Source organism: Xiphophorus hellerii, chromosome 2 (assembly GCF_003331165.1).
Source record: "Xiphophorus hellerii strain 12219 chromosome 2, Xiphophorus_hellerii-4.1, whole genome shotgun sequence".
NCBI classification, from domain to species: domain Eukaryota; kingdom Metazoa; phylum Chordata; class Actinopteri; order Cyprinodontiformes; family Poeciliidae; genus Xiphophorus; species Xiphophorus hellerii.
Genome location: NC_045673.1, coordinates 26,608,857 through 26,626,103, shown reverse-complemented (window position 1 = coordinate 26,626,103; position 17,247 = coordinate 26,608,857). Strand labels below are relative to the sequence as shown.

The following is a 17,247-nucleotide window of genomic DNA, read 5'->3' as shown; positions in this document are numbered from 1 at the left end:
CTGACGGCTTAAAAATGAAGCAAAAACAATTTGGAGAAGGACAGAATGAAAAAAAATTACTGTAACCAGACTATTCCTCTTAAACAACCTGACCAATAAAATGTCTTTATGTTTGTCGTACTGAGGGGCCACTGCACCACCGGGACCTGTTGTTGTGTGTGGACGAGGTGATGGCTGTTTGCTGAAACTGACTTGAATAAATAAAGTTATTGTGACGTTTCATTCACTGAATCTTCAACACAACAGTAGAAATGAACCAAAACGCTATATTAAAACATCCAAAACTCTGACATTTTTTATTGTTATGCCATGTGAATTATTTGGGGAATTATATAGTGAATAAATTATGACTGTTGAGGAGAGAAAACTAGTGGAAAATATTTCTGAACTGCAGCCAAATGAACTTTGGTAAACAAATTTGTTCTGTTTTATAAAGAGCTCTTTAAATCTCTCAGACAGGATGCTGAAGGACTGATGAAGATCACCGCTAAGCTGGACCTTGGTGGGTTTTCTATTCACTGCAGCACTGCGCATAATTTCACTGGCAAAAGCTTTATTAGAGTTTCTGAGGATCTAATGTTTTCCTCTATTTCTGATTTAGAGTTTTACACATTTCCATCCATGTATGACGAACATCCATATATCTACATGCAGCAAAGTTAATAGAAGCTCAAAAGCAGTGACTCGGAGGACAAGCACCTGATCATTTCAACTGCTCAACAAAATTAAAATGTTTTTCCCCAATTTTACTGCATGTTTTTTTCCAGTTGAAGGTTTTGACCTTGTGCGGAAGGTGGGTCAGAAATACTTTGTGTCCAACAAGGAGAGAGGATCTTTCCAGAAGGCTGCAGATTTCTGCCAGCAACGAGGCTTGGAGCTGGCTCTGCCCCAGAGTGAGGAGGAGAACCACATGCTGCTTCAGCTGATGGGTCAAGATGAGAAAAGAGCCTGGATCAACATCAACATGAGAAAGGCAGGAGGGAACTTCCAGTCTGACATGAAAAATCGACCTCTGACCTTTACCAAATGGGGAGAAAGCCAGCCGGATGGAAGCATTCAGGACAGCGGCTGCAGCATGGCAGCTGAGGACGGCACCTGGAGAGTGACAGCAGACTGTTCTCTGGACGCTGACATCATCTGTCAGCTGTAGAAAGATCATCCACCAGGCAGCTTCCTGAGTAATCTAGATATGACTTTAGCTAACCTTTGTAGAGCGGTGCTTCAGCCTTTTTACAACTTACAAAACCCATTTGGAAAATCTTCTGTCCTCTGAAGTGAATTCTGTGAAGGATTATTTTCAATTGTATGAGCTAAAGATAAGAGTGCTTAAGGTCTCTCAAAGTCTTTTTACAAATTTTACTCCATTAGCTAAAATCTGAATGGGTAAAAAGTGAACATTGTGAATCTACCTATAAAGACTTTTATGAATATTTGAGAGCAACTTTGGGAGCCTGAAGGAAACTGGTTACTTCAAGATGTTCTGTCCATTTTGTTTAGAGTGTGAAAGCATTCTGAAACTCTCCGCTGGTCTTCTGTGAGTTGTTTATCATTCTTGACTAAGTATCATTTCCTCTGGGCTGGAGCTAAAATTTCTGACTCCAAAATCTTCATCCACATCATTAGATTTTTAAACGGCAAAGCAGCAACACCTTCTGGATGATCACAGTTTGACAGTGAGTTGTTTTTTATTTTTGATCCTTTTAATCAGACTTTCTTTGTCCTTTAATCATTGTGTAGTTTTTGTTTGACGTCACATTCATGCATATTCCAGGTTTAAAGCCTGGAACAATTGTACTTTTTGCCATATGTAATAGAAGAAATGCCATACAGAATCTCATTTGCTGGTGGTTCTATGACACTTTCCAGCCTCTCTGACCTTTGTCTTGTGAACATGTTACAGAATGTAACTTGGCTAAATTGATAATATATCAATGATGTTTGATTTAGAAAGACATATCATAGAAATAAAATAAGAAAAATTAACAAAAGCTTTTTTTCACAGGATCCAACGATACGTTGAGAAGATGAGGATTTGTTTTCTCTTCTGTATTTTCTGCCTGATGTTTCCCATGAGCCAAAGTCAGCAGATGGGTCCCCCTGGTGGTAATAGTGACAGAGGACCACCTGGACCACCTGGACCACCTGGACCACCTGGAGCACCTGGAGCACCAGGTAGATGCTCAAAAAAGGAAAGTTTTTCTAAAAACCCAAAGATAAAACAAAAACTACTTGGAGGACAGGAAAAATTAAAAAAAAAAGATACCGTAGCCAAATTCTTCCTCCTAAACAACCTGAACAATAAACAATTCTTTATGTTTTTCGTACTGAGGGGCCATTGCACAAAGTGGACCACCTGGACCACCTGGAGTACCTGGAACACCTGGACCATCTGGACCAGCTGGAGCACCTGGACGACTTGGAACTGTCATAGTGTGTGGACGAGGTGATGGCTGCTTCCTGAAACTGACTTGAATAAATGAAGTTGTGGTGACTTTACATTCACTGAATCTTCAACACAGCAGTAGAACAGAACCAAATCACCTATTAAAGCAAAACTCTGACATTTTTCACTGCTATGCCATGTGAAATATTTGAAGAATTATATAGTGAATAACATATTACTGTAGAGGAGAGAAAACTAGTGGAAAATATTTCTGAACTGCAGTCAAATAATCTTTGGTAGCAAAATTTGTTCTGTTTTATCCAGAGCTCTTTGATTCTTTCAGACGGGATGTTGAAGGACTGATGAAGATCACCGCTAAGCTGGACCTTGGTTGGTTTTCTATTCAATTCTTATAAGCCAATAATTCAACCAGCAAAAGATTTATTAGAACATTAAACATTAGGTCTAAAACATTAGAACTAATGTTTTCCTCCATGTCTGATTTTGATTTTACACATAATGTAGGATCTATTGAAAATGTGAGTTTACACATTTTCTGTCCATGTATGACAAATATCTGAATATCTACATGCAACAAAGTTAATAGAAGATCAAAAGCAGGGACTCAGAGGACAGTACTATGATTATTTCAACTGCTCCAAATACGGTAATTTTTCCCAAAATTTTCTGCATGTTTTTCCAGCTATAACCTTTGACCTTGTGCGGAAGGTGGGTCAGAAATACTTTGTGTCCAACAAGGAGAGAGGATCTTTCCAGAAGGCTGCAGATTTCTGCCAGCAACGAGGCTTGGAGCTGGCTCTGCCCCAGAGTGAGGAGGAGAACCACATGCTGCTTCAGCTGATGGGTCAAGATGAGAAAAGAGCCTGGATCAACATCAACATGAGAAAGGCAGAAGGGAACTTCCAGTCTGACATGAAAAATCGACCTCTGACCTTTACCAAATGGGGAGAAAGCCAGCCGGATGGAAGCATTCAGGACAGCGGCTGCAGCATGGCAGCTGAGGACGGCACCTGGAGAGTGACAGCAGACTGTTCTCTGGACGCTGACATCATCTGTCAGCTGTAGAAAGATCATCCACCAGGCAGCTTCCTGAGTAATCTAGATATGACTTTAGCTAACCTTTGTAGAGCGGTGCTTCAGCCTTTTTACAACTTAATCCAGATTAGTGCATTCAGACTGCTGTCATCACTCAGTCTTGATCTGTTTGTCCTGACGGAGTTTATTCACCGTGGACTGGTTCCCACTTCATCAGAAAACCAACTTAGAGACAACAGAAAATGTAGATTGGTTACCACATTTTCTTACTTTACCTTTTCTTACGCTGTATAATAGCGTAATATTTTGTTTATTTTTATATTGTTGAGTATTAGTGATTGTGTTGATGGTGCCATGTTTAAACATCACATTATGCCGGACCACCAGGGGGCTCCATTCACACCCAGGTAACAGGATGTTTTGTTTTAAAATTGTTTTTACCAAAATATGATTTTTAGTGATAACAATAACTCTGCTGATCTCAGTTGTACTTAAGTAAAATAACTATCCTTTTTTTATGTGAAGAAAAACCCCTGCAAGGGCCTCAATTGCAACTCAGCTCAGACTGTGAATACTCAAGTGTAAGCCATCTGGTAAAACGTAACAAATAAAATACTGATGTGTCAAAAGTACCAATTCACCCAGCCTGTTTGTTTACATCAAGGTGGAAACAGAGCAAAGCTACATGAGGAACATCATGCAGGGTAAGTATGCAGAGAGCTGAGGCCACAATGACAAAAGTTTTTGCTGTGAGGTGACAGTAGTTCTAATCACAACCTCTATGATTGTCAGATCTAAAGTATATCCAGGTAAACTGAAGTGGGAAAAAATATCCATCAAATGCACTTCCGTATATTTCGCCATAAAGCCAGAAATACGTCACTTTTCATGAGGTGTCACCGAACAGACTGGGACTGAGTAGTAAAGACATCCTGATAAGATACAGTATCAACATATAACCATATATTCATGTAAACAAAAGGCCAGCAGGACACTGCAACAGCTCATGTTGATGGTGGTCAGGTAAATCTTCCCAAGCAGTTTGGACATGTTGGTTTGTGAAAAACCCATTTGGAAAATCTTCTGTCCTCTGAAGTGAATTCTGTGTAGGATTATTTTCAATTGTATGAGCTAAAGATAAGAGTGCTTAAGGTCTCTCAAAGTCTTTTTACAAATTTTACTCCATTAGCTAAAATCTGAATGGGTAAAAAGTGAACATTGTGAATCTACCTATAAAGACTTTTATGAATATTTGAGAGCAACTTTGGGAGCCTGAAGGAAACTGGTTACTTCAAGATGTTCTGTCCATTTTGTTAAGAGTGTGAAAGCATTCTGAAACTCTCCGCTGGTCTTCTGTGAGTTGTTTATCATTCTTGACTAAGTATCATTTCCTCTGGGCTGGAGCTAAAATTTCTGACTCCAAAATCTTCATCCACATCATTAGATTTTTAAACGGCAAAGCAGCAACACCTTCTGGATGATCACAGTTTGACAGTGAGTTGTTTTTTATTTTGATCTTTTTTATCAGGCTTTCTTCACCCTTTACTCATTGTGCAAGTTTTGTTTGACATTTTCATGCATGTTTAAAGCCTGGAACAATTGTACTTTTTGCCATATGTAATAGAAGAAATGCCATACAGAATCTCATTTGCTGGTGGTTCTATGACACTTTCCAGCCTCTCTGACCTTTGTCTTGTGAACATGTTACAGAATGTAACTTGGCTAAATTGATAATATATCAATGATGTTTGATTTAGAAAGACATATCATAGAAATAAAATAAGAAAAATTAACAAAAGCTTTTTTTCACAGGATCCAACGATACGTTGAGAAGATGAGGATTTGTTTTCTCTTCTGTATTTTCTGCCTGATGTTTCCCATGAGCCAAAGTCAGCAGATGGGTCCCCCTGGTGGTTATAGTGACAGAGGACCACCTGGACCACCTGGACCACCTGGAGCACCAGGACCACCTGGAGCACCAGGTAGATGCTCAAAAAAGGAAAGTTTTTCTAAAAACCCAAAGATAAAACAAAAACTACTTGGAGGACAGGAAAAATTAAAAAAAAGATACCGTAGCCAAATTCTTCCTCCTAAACAACCTGAACAATAAACATTTCTTTATGTTTTTCGTACTGAGGGGCCATTGCACAACGCGGACCACCTGGACCACCTGGAGTACCTGGAACACCTGGACCATCTGGACCAGCTGGAGCACCTGGACGACCTGGACCTGTCAGAGTGTGTGGACGAGGTGATGGCTGCTTCCTGAAACTGACTTGAATAAATGAAGTTGTGGTGACTTTACATTCACTGAATCTTCAACACAGCAGTAGAACAGAACCAAATCACCTATTAAAGCAAAACTCTGACATTTTTCACTGCTATGCCATGTGAAATATTTGAAGAATTATATAGTGAATAACATATTACTGTAGAGGAGAGAAAACTAGTGGAAAATATTTCTGAACTGCAGTCAAATAATCTTTGGTAACAAAATTTGTTCTGTTTTATCCAGAGGTCTTTGATTCTTTCAGACGGGATGTTGAAGGACTGATGAAGATCACCGCTAAGCTGGACCTTGGTGGGTTTTCTATTCAATTCTGATAAGCCAATAATTCAACCAGCAAAAGATTTATTAGAGTTTCTGAGGATCTAATGTTTTCCTCCACGTCTGATTTTGAGTTATGCTTATTTTCCGTCTATGTATGATGAACATCTAAATATCTACATGCAGCAAAGTTAATAGAAGATCAAAAGAAGTGACTCGGAGGACAGTACCACGATTATTTCAAGTATTTAAAACATTCTAATCTTTTACCTCAAATTTTCTGCATGTTTTTCCAGCTATAACCTTTGACCTTGTGCGGAAGGTGGGTCAGAAATACTTTGTGTCCAACAAGGAGAGAGGATCTTTCCAGAAGGCTGCAGATTTCTGCCAGCAACGAGGCTTGGAGCTGGCTCTGCCCCAGAGTGAGGAGGAGAACCACATGCTGCTTCAGCTGATGGGTCAAGATGAGAAAAGAGCCTGGATCAACATCAACATGAGAAAAGCAGGAGGGAACTTCCTGTCCGACATGAAAAATCGACCTCTGACCTTTACCAAATGGGGAGAAAGCCAGCCGGATGGAAGCATTCAGGACAGCGGCTGCAGCATGGCAGCTGAGGACGGCACCTGGAGAGTGACAGCAGACTGTTCTCTGGACGCTGACATCATCTGTCAGCTGTAGAAAGATCATCCACCAGGCAGGAAGCACAACCCGAAAGAAATCAGTTACTACAAAATGATTTATTGTTTACTTTCTTTTTACATTGTTGGGTCTTTTTTATTATTTTCAACCATTTCTTTACATAACCTGTGTGTTCTTAAGCAACAAAAAGCCCAGCAAGCTGACCTGCAAAGTATGTTAGCTCAGACTATATATGCTCAAGTGCACAGCATTGGTAATACCTAACACTTGAACAAATAAACTAATAAACGAGCCAGATTGACAAATGTGTGGCATGTGTGTTTGTCGCTAGAAGGAGACCGAGGGGAAGCTGAAGAAAGACTTTGACATTCTGCAGCCAGCAAGCTTTAGAGCTGCCTGCTCGGCCACAGTCTGGAGGGAAACAACACGCAGAGGTACTTATGAATATTTACGTCATCAGGAATGTCATTGCTAATATCAACATTTGTTCCTGTGTACTTCACTAAGTTCTCAAAAGCATATGGTGTGAGTTTGGTTTTCTATATAATGCAATAAAATCTAAAAAGCTGAATCTGAGACCAAACCTACAAAGTAAAAACTGTGAGCCACTCCGGATAAAGGCTTCAAAATTCCATTTGGTTTGATGATTTTGCTAAATTTGTTAAGAACATGAAGCCATTCATGAATAACAATGAAAGCAAAATTCATAGCATGAATAGCAAAATTAAATATCTTAATGCTAAAAAAAAAGAAGTAAAGAAGTCAACTTGTTTTTAGATGTGAAAGCACTCTGTAGAATCACATGTGTCAGATCACAGAAACTCTCCGCTGGTCTTCTGTGAGTTGTTTATCATTCTTGACTAAGTATCATTTCCTCTGGGCTGGAGCTAAAATTTCTGACTCCAAAATCTTCATCCACATAGTTTTACACGGCAAAGCGGTGTTACAGGTCCCAAGTGTCAGGTCTTCTTTAACAGTGATGACCATAATCTGAAAGATAATAAAACAGAAGTCTCATCCTCATCCTTCCTCCCCCTCGCTCTGTGCTATGCTGCAGCTAGCATAGCCTGTTGTGAATGCTCAGTCTAGTTAGCATAGCTACCAATGATGGCAGATAAACATTTTTCCTGTAAATGATATGTTGTTTCTACCCATTAGCACATTTAGCAGTGAATGAATAAAGTTGATTGACAGCGCTAAGACCCTCCTCCTGGTTCTGATTGGTTGTTTTGGTCGGAACGTTGCACTACTTTATCCAGAAATAGTAGTTCAGGGAGCAGGTGGAGGAGATTGATTGTTTTCACAGATTGTCTGTCTCATAACAAACTGTCACAACATGGTGACAGCTTTAACAAATATGGAGAAAACATACTTTTTATTAAATTTATATACTGCAGCTTGATGCAACTACATAGCATTTTTTGAGAAGTCTGGATTGATTCATGTATATTTTGAACGTTGCTTTTGACTGTTGCTGGTGGGGAGAGACATTTCAGTAATCTAAAACTTATGGAAAATATTTAAGCAACCTATTTGCATACTGTATGTGGACTGTTGGATGTAAAATTCAACAGCAGTGAACATTGTGCTAGTATCAGTATTGGACCAAAGAAAACAATTCAGTTGCAAGCCTTTAAAATTGTGATTTTTTTTTTGGTCAAATAGACTCAAAATATTGTAACAGCAACTGCGAAGGGGGGCCCAATCTAATTTTTTGTCATGGGGCCCACAATTCCTGGAGGCGCCCCTGGCTATATGTATAATTTTTGATATACATATTTCAGAGGTCCTCTATCTCTAACAAACTTAGTTCTTTGAATAAAACCCTCTGTGTGAAATCTTGTCTTCTACGATTGAGGGTAGAAGATAAGTATAAATATTACAAGTGGCCTGAGCTACAGGGAATGGCTACAGTAAGATTTTATAAAAATGTACAATACAAAACAACATGATGTGTTAAGAAGTTTAGATGAAAACTTGGGGTAAAAATATGTGGATTAAATTTAATACTGCACTCATTCTCATATAATCTGTGGGTCAATGTATCAGTTGTTAATGGAATTCGTGGTTTAATTTTTGTACTTGATGTGAAAATAAGAAAAATGAGTTTCTGACTTGTGGATATCTATCTATCTATCTATCTATCTATCTATCTATCTATCTATCTATCTATCTATCTATCTATCTATCTATCTATCTATCTATCTATCTATCTATCTATCTATCGATTATAGACATATACAGTATATAGATAGATATATATCTATAGATAGATATAAATATCTATCTATAGATATATATCGATATATATATGTATATATATATATATATATATCAGGGATATATATCCCTGATATATATCTGTACAGATATATACTGTGGATATCTACAGTATATATATATATATATATATATATATATATATATATATATATATATATATATATATATATATATATATATATATATATATGTATATATCTATAGATAGATAGATAGATAGATAGATAGATAGATAGATAGATAGATAGATATCTATCTATCTATCTATCTATCGATTATAGACATATACAGTATATAGATAGATATAAATATCTATATATATATATATATATATATATATATATATATATATACTCTGCTCAAAAAAATAAAGGGAACACTTAAACAACACAATATAACTCCAAGTAAATCAAACTTCTGTGAAATCAAACTGTCCACTTAGGAAGCAACACTGATTGACAATCAATTTCACCTGCTGTTGTGCAAATGGAATAGACAACAGGTGGAAATTATTGGCAATTAGCAAGACACACTCAATAAAGGAGTGGTTCTGCAGTTGGGACCACAGACCACTTCTCAGTACCTATGCTGTCTGGCTGATGTTTTGGTCAGTTTTGAATGTTGGTGGTGCTTTCACACTCGTGGTAGCATGAGACGGACTCCACAACCCACACAAGTGGCTCAGGTAGTGCAGCTCATCCAGGATGGCACATCAATGCGAGCTGTGGCAAGAAGGTTTGCTGTGTCTGTCAGCGTAGTGTCCAGAGGCTGGAGGCGCTACCAGGAGACAGGCCAGTACACCAGGAGACGTGGAGGAGGCCGTAGGAGGGCAACAACCCAGCAGCAGGACCGCTACCTCCGCCTTTGTGCAAGAAGGAACAGGAGGAGCACTGCCAGAGCCCTGCAAAATGACCTCCAGCAGGCCACAAATGTGCATGTGTCTGCGCAAATGGTTAGAAACCGACTCCATGAGGATGGTATGAGGGCCCGACGTCCACAGATGGGAGTTGTGCTCACAGCCCAACACCGTGCAGGACGCTTGGCATTTGCCAGAGAACACCAGGATTGGCAAATTCGCCACTGGCGCCTTGTGCTCTTCACAGATGAAAGCAGGTTCACACTGAGCACATGTGACAGACGTGACAGAGTCTGGAGACGCCGTGGAGAGCGGTCTGCTGCCTGCAACATCCTTCAGCATGACCGGTTTGGCAGTGGGTCAGTAATGGTGTGGGGTGGCATTTCTTTGGAGGGCCGCACAGCCCTCCATGTGCTCACCAGAGGTAGCCTGACTGCCATTAGGTACCGAGATGAGATCCTCAGACCCCTTGTGAGACCATATGCTGGTGCGGTTGGCTCTGGGTTCCTCCTAATGCAGGACAATGCTAGACCTCATGTGGCTGGAGTGTGTCAGCAGTTCCTGCAAGATGAAGGCATTGAAGCTATGGACTGGCCAGCCCGTTCCCCAGACCTGAATCCGATTGAGCACATCTGGGACATCATGTCTCGCTCCATCCACCAACGTCACGTTGCACCACAGACTGTCCAGGAGTTGGCGGATGCTTTAGTCCAGGTCTGGGAGGAGATCCCTCAGGAGACCATCCGCCACCTCATCAGGAGCATGCCCAGGCGTTGTAGGGAGGTCATACAGGCACGTGGAGGCCACACACAATACTGAGCTTCATTTTGACTTGTTTTAAGGACATTACATTAAAGTTGGATCAGCGTGTAGTGTTATTTCACTTTAATTTTGTGTGTGGCTCCAAATCCAGGCCTCCATTGGTTAATAAATTTGATTTCCATTGATGATTTTTGTGTGATTTTGTTGTCAGCACATTCAACTTTGTACAGAACAAAGTATTCAATGAGAATATTTCTTTCATTCAGATCTAGGATGTATTTGAGTGTTCCCTTTATTTTTTTGAGCAGTGTATATATATATATATGTATATATATATATATATATATATATATATATATATAGATATATATCAGGGATATATATCTATAGATATACAGTATATCCCTGATATACTGTATATCTGTAGATATCTATCTATCTATCTATCTATCTATCTATCTATCTATCTATCTATCGATTATAGACATCTACAGTTTATAGATAGATAGATATAAATATCTATCTATAGATATATATGTATATATATATGTATATATATATGCATATATAAATATATATATATATATATATATATATATATATATATATATATATATAGATAGATAGATAGATAGATAGATAGATATCAGGGATATATATCCCTGATATATATCTGTACAGATATATATTGTAGATATCTACAGTATATATATATGTGTATATATCTATAGATAGATAGATAGATATAAATATCTATCTATATATGTATGTATATATATATATATATATATATATATATATATATATATATATATATATATATATATATATATATAGATATCAGGGATATATATCCCTGATATATATCTGTACAGATATATACTGTAGATATCTACAGAATATATATATGTGTATATATCTATAGATAGATAGATAGATAGATATCTATCTATCGATTATAGACATATACAGTATATAGATATATATAAATATCTATCTATATATGTATATATATATATATATATATATATATATATATATATATATATATATATATATATATATATATAGATAGATATCAGGGATATATATCCATGATATATATCTGTACAGATATATACTGTAGATATCTACAGTATATATATATGTGTATATATCTATAGATAGATAGATAGATAGATAGATAGATATAAATATCTATCTATATATATATATATCAAATATATATATATATATATATATATATAGATACATATATATATATATCAGGGATATATATCTATAGATATACAGTATATCCATGATATACTGTATATCTATAGATATCTACAATATCTATCTATCTATCTATCTATCTATCTATCTATCTATCTATCTATCTATCTTTATATATATACTGTATATATATATATATATATATATATATATATATATATATATATATATATATATATATATATATATATATATACTGTATATATAATGGAATAAAAGCCACTCTGCTCAGAATGGTTGCACTTTTTCTAATCACATTAAGAAAGAAAAGGTGCATTTAGACCATTATCTCTAGTTTGGGCGCTAGACGGGCGAGGGGTGGGGTACACACTGGTCAGGTCGCCAGTCCATCGCAAGGCAAACAAGCATGCACACACACCCACACACACACACACACACACACACACACCCATACCTAAGGAGAATTTAGGGAAACCAATTAACTTTTTTGGACTGTGGGAGAAGCCGGAGCACCCGGAGAGAACCCACGCATGCACAGGGAGAACATGCCAACTCCATGGAGAAAAAAGGACTGGAATCAAACCCTGGACCTTCTTGGTGCAAAGCAACAGTGCTACCAACTGCGCCACTGTGCATCATGTCTTTTTAAATAAATCTTAAAACTTATATCTTCTTGGCCTGGTCCATGCTAGTGAAATGAAGCTAATATGTTAACTTGAGTTCGGAAACAGGGCCATGTCCAGACCACACCTCTAATTATATGTATTTATCTCATTTCATCCCTTCATCCCATCCATCCATTTTCTAACACCCTTATCCCATTGAGGTCTGTGCTGGAGCCTCCAGTAAGTCGCCAGTCCATCACAGAGACAAAATCATATACACACAAACACAGACCTAAGGAGAATTTAGAGAGACCAATTAACCTGACCACACCTCATGTTTTTGGACTGTGGGAGGAAGCCGGAGCACCCGGAGAGAACCCACGCCTGCACACACAGAACTTGCAAATTCCATGCAGAAAGGCCCCGGGAATCAAACCCAGGACCTTCTTGGTGCAAGGCAACAGTGCTACCAACTGCGCCTCTGTGCATCATGCCTTCTTTATTCAGTCTTTAAACTTATATCTTTGTGGTGTGGTCTGTGCTAGTGAAATTAAGTCAATATGTTAACTAGTTCAGGAGCAGGGCCACGTCCAGAACACACCTCTAATTTTCCAAGCAGCCCATGAGTAACTTGGCTCACTGATTCTTCTCAGTCCGTTTCGTCAATACATATACAATATATATATATATACTGTACAGGTTTCGTCTGGGGGTCCTGTGTGGGCTCAGGAAAATAAAGAGGGGCAATTTTCCCAAAGATCATACCCCCACACTGAGTCTTCACCTCTCTTCATCTCTTCATCCCCTCATCCCTTCTTCAATAAATCTTTAAACTTCTATTGTGATGTGGTCGTAGCTAATGACCTACAAATCTTCACCCATCCATACATCCATCCATTATGGTGAGAAGCTTGATGGTCTTGGCCCCTCACCTAGACAAGCATTAAACATTTTCTTCAGCAGCCTGCTTTCTCTTCCATTTTTCGGGTTTCCTCAAACCCAGAGCATGACGAAGCTTTTTCAAAAATGGCTTCTTCACCGGGACGGCAGCCTTTGCTTCGGCATTCTGTTTTAGGTCCTCCGACAGCTTATGGTTGCGTGCAATTTGGTGTTCAATTTCAGCTGTCGATGCCTCCAGCTCTTCTTTATATTTTACTTCATTCAAAAAGAGCCTGCGTTTCACTTCATCCAGTTCTTTCTGTAGCATGTTCTTTTCGGCATGGAGGAATTTGGCTCTCTTACCATTCCGTATTTCAACCTCAGCATGACGATATCTCTCATCCCTGTGCTCCTGCTCCATTGTTTCTATTTCTTCTTTAAGTCCTAAAATGTCGATTTCATACTTCTGAACCATTTCCAGATTTATGTCTTTGACTTGCTCAAGCTCTTTCTGTTGTTGACAAAGTTGTTGGTGAAGAGCCTCCTTCTCAGCTTCTAGAACCGCACAAAATGTCTGATTCATCTTCACTACTTCAGCAAGAGCATCTTCATTGTCGCTTATCGTCTTCCTTAATGTCATCAGCACTTCAGCATGAGCATCTTCATTGTCACTTAGCTGCTTCCTTAATGACTCTGCTTGCCGTACAGAAGTTTGATAGTTGGTGTTAAGTTCCTGGTGTGAGTCGTTCATCTTCTTCAGCTCTTCCTGAAGATGCCTCTCCTTCTCTGCAGACGTCTTTCTCAGCAGTGCCATGGCCTTTTTCAGTTCTGTACTCTGAGCTGTGTTTTCATCTTTCAGGATCTTAAAAAACTTCTTGTTTGTATTTGTTTTAGAGTTGGATGTTCTTTCCATTTCCAGCTCTTCCTGCAACGTCACCACCTGCTCTGACAGATTAACAATATCATTTTGAAGCTTAGCCAGGACTTCTTGGTATAAGGCCGTACTTTCCTGCATCTCTCTCTGTAAAAGTGCCTCTTTATCTTGGGAAGATCTTAGCTGATGTTGAAGGGCTTTATTTTCCATGAGGAGCTCAGAGTACAGGATGTCGTCGCTGGCACTGGATCCTTTTATTGCCTCACTGCATTCGGCAACGTCGTTTTCATTAAACTCGAGTTTTTCTATCTTGAGTTTCGCGTCATGCAGTTCTTTTTCCAAGTCGTTTGCTCTTTGGTGTTCCTCGTTGAATCTGGCTCTTTCTGCATCCAACAGAGTCTTTAGCCTGTTCATTTCCTCCTCAAAAGAATTACCGCTCTGGGTATCTTTGCCTTGAATCCAGGCGTCCTGATTTTGCTTGTTCTGCTGTTCATCTTTCTGGCAATGAGTTTCCTCTTCGAAGAATTCCTTCGTCTGAGTCTCCATTTTTCTCAAAAACAGTTTTGAAAATATGCTGCAAATGATCCAAACAGTGTTTTCTGTAGAAGCAGTCTCCACTCGACCTTGTGCTTTCTGACAAGCAAGAGAACTAATCCACTGAACTTTAAGTGAAGTTCTGTGGTGACATCATAAGACATCATGTTATGATGTCATGTCTTGTGACATCATAGGATTGTCCATGGTAACCTTTGACAGTGGTCTAGAATTCTGCACCTTGTTTATTTTTTTAAAAATGAATGAAAATGAATTAAGAGTTCCAACCATATTTTATACAAATAATGAAATGAAATGAAACAATCAAAAGTTTCTGTAAGCTAAGTTTAATGTTGTCTATGGTTAGTTTTATTGTTCACATAGATGGCCCATGTGCAGCAAAACAGCCCCACCATGTGACGCTGCCACCACTGTACTCTGGTAAACAAGAGATCCTGGGTTCAAATCCTGGCAATGCCTCCAAACGTAAAAGTCCTGAAAAGGGGAATAACTCAATAAATGAGCCACAGACATGTTCTTTCCTTTGCTATAGTGTGTATTGAAGGAGTTATTGTTGCGTACATGCAGACATACAGAACAATGACTCCAAACTTAAAACAATAGCATGGTTTTCTTATAAACCGTGCAATTGTCAATAAGAGGTTCTTATCGTAGTACATGAAGGTAACAAATAACATATGCAAAATAATTCAATTTACTGTAATAACAAATAAGTAATTCTTGAGAAGTGGGACAAAATGGGTTTAAATTTTCCCAATTTTTAAAAAATGTATTCCTCAAGCTTATGTATGACAAATAATGTTTTGGAAAGGTAAAGATGCCAAGGAGCAGGCTCCCAGTTGGAAAGTTTTTTTGAAAATTACATTTTTAATAGACCTGACCCAGAGCTTTGTCATCACTATCAGACAAAAATAAATCTAACATTATTTTTTAATGACTCTATTAGTGATATTTGTACTCAGTTTTACAGACAAATGCTTCTCAAGAAACAAAAGAAATATTATTTAAAACTAAAAACAACATAAAGTCCATCTGACAGAGTTGACACAGAACTGAAGATGGTGACAAACTAGTGAGTAAAAATAAATACTTGATACATGTGAAGTAATGCCCTTTATGTAAAATACATTAAAATGAATTAACTGCACATTCAAGTGAGATTTGTCAACACTATCACTGATAGAGTCAAGCTGTCGGTTAATAATAGCTTGCTTTAAACTATTATAATGTATTGAGTTCTGCTCCAGGACAAGGGATTTTAAAGGCACCATCCACCTACTACAACGTTTAAAATCAAGAATATTCAGCAAACACCAGGAAAACATACATTGTTGTGCTCACATGCCCCAGGTTAGTTTAGTCAGATATTTGAAAAAAAAATATTTTGTGTATATTTTATTCAAATTTTGTGCTTTATCCAACCTGTTTTGTCCCTCTTCTCAAGAATCACTGAAATATTTCTGAATAACGCATTTCCCAAAGCCCAAAAATATCTTTGCTCAACGATGCCTTAGTTTATTTCAGAAAATATATGCAACGTTTCTAATATGTTCAAAGGCTGTCTACAGCTAGAATATGATGCTAAGTTCACACATGGATTAGCATCGTCTGCTGGGAGCTACTGACTGACTGTGGTAAACTTTATCCTCTAACAAGAAGTATAAAAGTAGTTAGCAACAAAACGTATTCACAGGCTTTTTACAGTAAACCAGCTTACAACAATACTGGTAAGTTTATGAGTAAACTCATGAGTCATACCTAAAAAAGGGAATAATGCCATAACGGAAACCTTCTGTCCTCTGCTACAGAGGAAGTAGCTCTGTGCTCTTTATAGGTCTGTCTAGCGCTTGACTCCCCCTGCTGGTCGCATTGGCTACTACACCTACTAAACTAAAATTACATTTAACCCAAACTGCTGGGAGACACATTATAAATGTAAACATTAATATTTAAGTCTGTAATGTGTACAACATGCAGGTATGAGCAGAAAGAGTAAATATACCGACTTATGATGAACACATCTCAGTCCATCACATCAGGATTCGGCTTCTGTTCTTACAAATGTTGCAATAGTCTGTGACAGACCACAGCACATGTTCAAAAATAAAGGTTGAAGACATTAATTAATAAATCACTGAAAGATTCTTTCTCTCACTATGTTTGACATTTAGCAAATAGAAATAATTTTTGTATCTCTAACTAACCTAAAATAAGAGAAGTTTGCTCTAATTCACTTTCAGATAGAGAGAAAAAAAACTGGTGTATTTCTTTTATGTATATAAATGTCTGGTTTCAACTGGAAGATCCCTCTGCTTTATTTACTTCCACATTTGCAGTTTTTATTTACATATTTTTTATTGGTCAGCTTTCATGGTAGCAAATAAAAAATAGCTAGTGTCTGGAACAACTGGTCAAGAAAATTACTAATTTTTGATGGCTGCAAGTCATCTTTTACATCAGAGCAAGGCTTTGAATACTTAAACATCTTTAGGAGTTACAGAAGAAAAAGAGTCACTTGAACCTGACCAGCTGCATGATTATGCAAGTTCAAGGTGCTTAAGACAACATAT

At 37.9% G+C, this 17,247-nt stretch overlaps 3 protein-coding genes across 4 annotated transcripts; all 3 read left to right on the top strand.

The window, feature by feature from the left end:
• Positions 1 to 464: 464 nt before the first annotated feature.
• On the top strand, positions 465 to 4,068 carry LOC116737697 (mannose-binding protein C-like). Its single transcript, XM_032591060.1, has 3 exons — positions 465 to 502; positions 768 to 1,236; positions 3,556 to 4,068. The coding sequence occupies exons 1-2, from the start codon at positions 475 to 477 to the stop codon at positions 1,148 to 1,150; spliced, it is 411 nt and encodes a 136-aa protein (XP_032446951.1). The 5' UTR covers positions 465 to 474; the 3' UTR covers positions 1,151 to 1,236; positions 3,556 to 4,068.
• Positions 1,547 to 6,932, top strand: LOC116737672 (mannose-binding protein C-like). 2 transcript variants are annotated; one of them, XM_032591021.1, is made up of 6 exons: positions 1,547 to 1,673; positions 2,003 to 2,172; positions 2,330 to 2,443; positions 2,708 to 2,773; positions 3,087 to 3,485; positions 6,683 to 6,932. In XM_032591021.1, the coding sequence occupies exons 2-5, from the start codon at positions 2,025 to 2,027 to the stop codon at positions 3,467 to 3,469; spliced, it is 711 nt and encodes a 236-aa protein (XP_032446912.1). In that variant the 5' UTR covers positions 1,547 to 1,673; positions 2,003 to 2,024; the 3' UTR covers positions 3,470 to 3,485; positions 6,683 to 6,932. The 2 variants fall into 2 exon arrangements, with proteins under 2 accessions (XP_032446912.1, XP_032446901.1); XM_032591010.1 differs by lacking the exon at positions 6,683 to 6,932 and having other exon boundaries at positions 3,087 to 4,068.
• On the top strand, positions 4,807 to 6,926 carry LOC116737681 (collectin-43-like). Its single transcript, XM_032591034.1, has 5 exons — positions 4,807 to 4,933; positions 5,252 to 5,421; positions 5,577 to 5,690; positions 5,955 to 6,020; positions 6,284 to 6,926. The coding sequence occupies exons 2-5, from the start codon at positions 5,274 to 5,276 to the stop codon at positions 6,664 to 6,666; spliced, it is 711 nt and encodes a 236-aa protein (XP_032446925.1). The 5' UTR covers positions 4,807 to 4,933; positions 5,252 to 5,273; the 3' UTR covers positions 6,667 to 6,926.
• Positions 6,933 to 17,247: the final 10,315 nt, after the last annotated feature.